General features: G+C 29.2%; 1 protein-coding gene across 1 annotated transcript in view; it reads right to left on the bottom strand.

Moving 5' to 3' along the window:
- Positions 1-5,090, bottom strand: part of HELRODRAFT_156059 (hypothetical protein) — a gene marked incomplete at both ends in the record, with an annotated part of 16,565 nt that extends 11,475 nt beyond the window's left edge. The window contains 5 exons of the mRNA XM_009029232.1: positions 2,006-2,050; positions 2,112-2,234; positions 2,342-2,437; positions 3,278-3,279; positions 4,952-5,090. Coding sequence (XP_009027480.1) covers positions 2,006-2,050; positions 2,112-2,234; positions 2,342-2,437; positions 3,278-3,279; positions 4,952-5,090 — 405 coding nt within the window. The remainder of the gene's footprint in view (positions 1-2,005; positions 2,051-2,111; positions 2,235-2,341; positions 2,438-3,277; positions 3,280-4,951) is intronic.
- Between the last annotated feature and the right edge of the window lie 1,910 nt (positions 5,091-7,000).

The raw sequence follows: 7,000 nt of genomic DNA, 5'->3' as shown, positions 1-7,000 counted from the left end.
AGCAAGGAGCACTGATATTTCCCTATATATACAGCAAGGAGCACTGATGATGATTCATTCGGAATCGAAATATGGCCTTATTTGCAGCATGAATTCGAAAAATAAGTTTATTTTGAATTTTAATAAACTAAACGTTTACCAAAAAACTTTAGTGAGAAAAATCGAAAAAACGAACTACAAACATATTAACGCCAAACATTCGGTAGAATTTATAGAATATTGTAAAAATATATATATATATATATATATATATATATAATTATATATATACATATTATTGTCAGGATAAAATATTAATTATATATATATAAGCATAATTAATGTTAATGAAGACAACTCTTGGTTAACGACACTACAAACTTCTTCGACATTAATTAATGACAGACAAATCCTCGCAACTGCATAGACGTTCACTAACAACCACCAAATTGTAACTAACCGACTACCATCGTTCATCAACGACCGACCAAAAGAAAGAAGAATTTACCAACAAATATAATGCAAGTCTCTTTTATCATTTAAAAATTTTATAGGCCAAATAATTTAAGAAATTGTTGAAAAGAGGGATAAACTTGAAACACAAAAAAAAAAATTGGTCTCAACTTATAGTCAAAGTAAGCTCAGTCAGTAGGGGTTCCATGTCTCGCGCTGGTATTACGCGATGGCATGGTTCGAATACTGTCTGTCCGAAACTCAAAGACCACCATACCCGTATGATGCGGTGATTGCGCGTGCATACATAATGTGTGTATATGTGCATCGTGTGGTGTGGATGGTGTAAAGCCTTTGTGCACGAAAGTTTAATTATAAGCATAGAATAACGTGCAAGCAGTTCTGCGTTTGACAGAGCCGTGCTTTATAAAAAAAAAAAATTCATATTAAAATATATTTGCATTGTATTAAACCATTTAAGTAAAAATTTTCCAACGATTTCATCCTTGGAAAGATTTTGTACCGAAAATTTTGGATGTATCCATCGAATGGCCTGTTGCAGGTAGTTTGTTAGAAGATTAGAACAATCACGTTTCTGATGCATTCAGATCAGACTTTTCAACAAAAGAAGTTCAAAACTTTGTCATTTTAAATGAAAAACCAAGTTACAATGATTAAAATGACATCGTTTATGATATATCAGAAAACATTACAAAAGATAAAGTCACGTATGAGAAATGCCTTATATATCGTATGCGAAACTATTTGACATCTAATGAGAAAGACTACAAGAAACTCAATGCAGACTTTTTTTAAATTGAATAAATAAAGGTCAGTGATGGATCTAAGGGAGTCAGTGAAACTCACGGTTTTAACAAAAAAAGTACCGTTTTTGACGAAAATATGACGTGATAGGCAAAAAATGGTCGCCAGACACAAATGTTGACCCCCCCCCATTGAAATATTTTCTCAAATTCTCTCCCCGGTCACCGTTGAAAATTTAAGTCCCCCCCACTAAAGTTGTCTAGATCCGCCACTAGAGTCACCAGAACGTACATGAAAAAAATGTTTCAAAATTTTTGGTTTAGTCCTAGGGATAAAAAATTTTAAACATTTAATAAATTTTTGGAAGCTAAAATCAAAGCATTCTTCTCTTAAATAAATAGTTGAAAGAACGATTTCTTAAAATAAATTTCATTTGTTAATATTTCCAAATCACTGTGACGATCCTCATGACATGAAATTATATTTGTGTAAATCATTTTTCATCTGTTGGAATAGAAGAGGCATACATGAGATAATGAAATGCAACATTTGAAAATAGCAAAATTAAAAAATTAAAAAACTGAATTCGTTATTGTTGTGTTAGGTTGAAATATCGTGCATACTAATTTAGTGTGTAAGCGTCCGCCTAGACATGAGCACAAATTAAAATGCGTTGAACCTCCTGGTCTATTATCTAGAAGTTCATGTGTCAAGACATAAAACCGAAAGAAACTAACGCTTCAAATTTGCAACAACATCTAAGCAATCACGTCATAATGTTATAACGCAAACTAAAAGAGATAATGACCTCGCCAGGTATGTTGAAGTGCTTGTCTATCGATGATCCATATGACTTTTGAAAAATATAAAACAATTTACGACAATAATTTAAAATGGGAAGATGAATATATAACCAGAATAACGCCCGAATAACATTTCTTTAAATCTTTTAGTGACAAGTTTTTACCAAAAACCATATTTCCATAAAAATTCACGTTCAGGCTTTCAACTATCTTAGTAAAAGTGTTGGTGACATTCTATAATTTAAAATGTTTAGTAAATTATTTTTTACCATATGTAAAATAAACATTATTTGAAAGTAAATTTAGACTAATATGTATGACTTAAAAAAGTATGACTTAACTTTAACTTCTGGATGATCAGGTGCCACGCCATACCTCACCAAACCAAACGGAACAGGGAACTTTTCAAAAATATCCACTTCGACGCTTGGAATATTCTGGATAAATGAAAATGATTCATTTTAATAAAAAAAATAACTAAGCTACAATATGGCTTTGGTTTGGAAACAAAATTTCAGTTATCGCCAAACTATGTTGGCTGAATTACGCACATCAAATTGTGATCAGTAAAAATCAGGAGGCCTTTTGTAAAATATTGGCTTAAAAATAATGAGCAGCGACCTAAGCAGTTTTTGGGTATGGGAGTGACAAACAACCAACCACATGTCGATAGAGTCACTTATCGGTACCAGGTGGAATTAATCAATGAGTTAAGATGAAAATATTAAAAATGTGCGGCAGAAGAATTGACTCAAGTGGAAACATTAACTAATCCAAAAATAAATGAACAAAATAAATTAAAAAAAATTATTGTTGCTAGAGTTTTAGTTGAAAATTTATTAAATCCAAACAATAATATTAAACTGACTTGAAACTGAACACTGAAACACACACAAACACATACACAAACAACCAGCCACTGCAATACAGCGGATGTACACGAATGCAATCTTTCTAATCCTTGCTCTAATCTTTGTCAGTATTAAAAATTTGATTTGAAATTACAAAATAACAAAAATTGTTTTTCCTAATTATGTTACATAGCAATTTTGAAGCAATACATAATAATTTCTAACTATTATAACCATTTAAATTCTACTTAATGAAATTATTAAAAATTCTTCAACAGAACGAATCTATACATATATACATGTACACCAAATAGGTATCACCCTTTTAAAATCATTCACACTTTCAAACTAATTTGTTTCATGGTTTTTCATTTTTCCATCATGATTAAATGATGTGTTGGCAGTGAAGATGTTTGTGTTGCCAACTTCTATTTATTTCATTGTTTAATTTTTTCTTAAAACTTTTCATTGTTTTAAAATTTAAATAAGCTTTAACAAAAATTATACTACTGAGAATATTAAAAACTAAATAAGTGTTCAAGGCACATTGAAAAAGAATTTGAAAAACCATTTTTTTTTATAAATTTAACAAAAGTATTTTAGCAAATAAATTTAAAATAGGTCACACACACTAATATTATCACAATGAGTTATTATACATTTCAATCATTTATAATATTTGTATGATATATCATAAACTATAGACATAGAAATCAACTAATAAATGTATTGCCAATGTTATAACAACATTTCATCAGAATATTGAACATAACTGTTTCCCAATTTCAAATTTGGCTTTAAACACAGCATGAACAATTTTTAAACCATTGCCATGCAACAAAAAACGTTTGTATTATTTTTACGTCAAATATCAGTTACAACTCAAACCATGATTAACAATCAATAAACCTCAATCAATTTTAATCAAAAAAGATCCAACCATCAAGTTTCAACCAAGGGGCGGTGTATTAATGATGGATTCCAATAACTTAATTTAATCCATTAATATGTAATATGCTAACTACCCCTCAGCAGCACATATGCTAATTACCTTATAGCAGAAAATATGCTAATTACTCCTTACACTAATTACACATATGCCATTAACCCCTTAGCACAATATGCTAATTACCAAGCAATTTGCTTTTTATAATGCAAATGCATGTATATATATATATATATATATATATATTATTCTATATAAATGGTTGCAACCATTAACAATACTTATAACTCCATTTAAACATAGTTCTAAGAGTATGATTATGCACCAAATTAGAGAATCTTTTGTTAATGATTAGATTGGTGAAAAAGCATTTTTAGACAAAGGAAAGCAGGTGTACATGCATCGAGCTGGATGGATGTCCTGAGTGGAGTTCCTCAAGGATCAGTACTTGGAGCATAACTATTTGTGGTGTACATCAATGACTTTGCCATGAATGTCAGAAATAATTGTAAACTATATGATGCAGATAAAAAAATTATTAAATTAATAATACTAGTTTACAGAATTATTTAGATGAAATTTTTAAATGGTCAAAGGATTGGCAAATAAAATTTGATACAGAAAAATGTAAAATAATTCATAATGGAAAGAATAGCCTTAGATATGATTACTATAAGTGATAAGAAAGAAAAAATGAAATTAAGTAAAACTAAACTTGAAAAAGACTTGAGTATATATGTGTCAAATCTCTAAAATGGAAAGAACATGTCTATTAGCAGTTGGAAAAAGATTTGAATACTTGTAAAAACTGCTTAGACTCAGTTATTATAATTTAAAGTTGTTACAGTCACATTACTACTATAACTTGACTCCATGCACCAAATACTCCTATTGTACTCAAAAAATAATTAAGAAATATTTAAATACTATGTACTTTAGTCTTCAACAACAACACACGTTTAGACATTTTAGCAGAGATCCGGGGGGGTGGGGGTTGTACTTCAGTCTTCATTGGATACAATTTTCATGGTTAATAAAAAAATTTCATGATCTACTTTTTTTACTATCTAATTTTCCTATTTAATTAATTAAGACTTCAGAGTAAAAACTAATTAAAAAAATAAAGTAATTACTAATTTTTTAATTAAATTTACTTGCCTTACAAATTTGTTGCGCAGCATAAAATCCACCTGGTCCAGCTCCAATGATAGCGATTCGATGAACACTCCTGAAAGAACTCAGAAATCTTTTCAAATTCATCAAAACTAATATCCTCGATTTGTTAGAAGCCATGGAGATAAACTCATACTCAGCTGACGAGAAGCATCAACGTGCAAAATGTTGCTAACGAACGACACGATCACCAAAAGCCTCTGGGATTTTTTAATTGAGATTGCCACTCTATATAACTATATCTATTTCTATATGCTTTCTATCTATATATATTGGAAGGAGACCATATTTTATACGGTATTGTTTGAGTTCTACCGAATTGTTGGCATTAATCAACTTAAAGTTTGAACAGCAATTTATTACATTTTATGAATAGAAGGATCCATCTAACAGTGGACGAATATTAGATTGTGGGTGATTACATAATGAAGCAAATGCTTCCGAGTTAACGTCCCGTCCAGTAATAGTAGTTATTTTTATACACACCCTTCAACAATGTGCGACAAAAGCAGAAAAAATATGTATTTTGAAATAATGAACAAAAAGATTAAATACAATTTTAGCAAAACATCAAATATGTAGCTGATATTTCAGTAGTAATTTTTCTAAAATAAAGTAAGGTCCAAGGTTTAGTCATGAAATTATATAACTAATAATAATAACTATTATATAATTCAATGGGTTTAGTATTTTGTCTAGGATCCGCTAAAATAAAGTAAGGGCCAAGGTTTAGTATTTTGTCTAGGATCCAATGAAGGCTTAACCTGGTCCTGCAAGTGTTTCACACATAACAACAATAATTATGTTAATATTCTTTTGTTATTATTTTTTTAATTATTATTACACATTATTTTGGTTGTTTTTTAAATAATTTATCAGAATTTTCGTTTATTTAATTTATCAGAAAATCACTTTTTATAGCGCTGATAATGACATTTCTTATATATTATTTTGATACTTTTTCAATTGTTTGTTTTGCGAGTTTTAGGTTGATATGGGCCCAGTTGAATTCTTAGAATTTGGTCTATATAAATTTAATGAATTTAATTCATAAAATGATTGATTGAAAAAAATTCCAGCAGAAACAGAAAGAAATTGGCTCTTAAATTTTTGAAAACACCATTTCTTTGCTCAACCTGCTGACCTCTGTGATGTATAACAAAACAGCATGGTAAGAATTCTTACATTGGCGTAGCAATAACTTAAATATACGCGGTGATTGACAACTCTTGTTTAAATATTAGCTATTTTTATGGCTGTAAACAAAACAGATAAGTTTTGTTGGTGAGGTTTTCATTGCCAAGGTATGACGATGGAAGATACAATGTGTGACAAATGTTTGTGGAAAATTAGTTTTGATTAACATAGTTGGTGCATCATCCATAACGATAGAATTTAATTTTTGTAACAGTTGACATAAATTTTCATGAACGAACCAAAATACTTGACCTCATAAGATGGCTAGCCGTTTCTAATAAAAAACATTGGGACATAAAATAGATTTGGTTTTTATTTTATGGCCAGATTAATCAGATTAAAAGCTTAAGAAAATGTCAAACACTTGGATTAAAAATCGTGAGTTTGATTTGAAATCATTGCACATACAATTCATCGTTGACCGAAATATTTTCAATGCTTATATTTTTATTTAACAAAATTTAATATATTGTTATCAATGAAAAATATATAAATAAAAAATGTTGAGACTTCTCTTGGCTTCCTCAAGGAAGGCCGGCCTCAAAAGTTGGAAACACCTAAACAAACATATTTCGGACCAATGTTTTATTTATGTTGTTTTTATGAGTGATTAAGATTAATCCGACAGATTTTCTTTCGCCTTGCATTTTACTAACAAAAAATTGAAAAAACTTTTATATTTTTAGGCGTTTTGCTTTTTTTCTAAATTTTGTGGATATAAAATAAAATTTTAAAAAACAATAACATGTTTTTTTAAATTATGAATGCAAAAATATTTTTTAATTCAGTATTAATAAAATGATCAAGAAAAAAAATTAGATTCACTGCTTAAT

Source organism: Helobdella robusta (assembly GCF_000326865.2).
Source record: "Helobdella robusta unplaced genomic scaffold HELROscaffold_6, whole genome shotgun sequence".
NCBI lineage: Eukaryota > Metazoa > Annelida > Clitellata > Rhynchobdellida > Glossiphoniidae > Helobdella > Helobdella robusta.
Note: the sequence above shows the minus strand (reverse complement) of the source record. Positions and strands in the feature narration are given on the sequence as shown.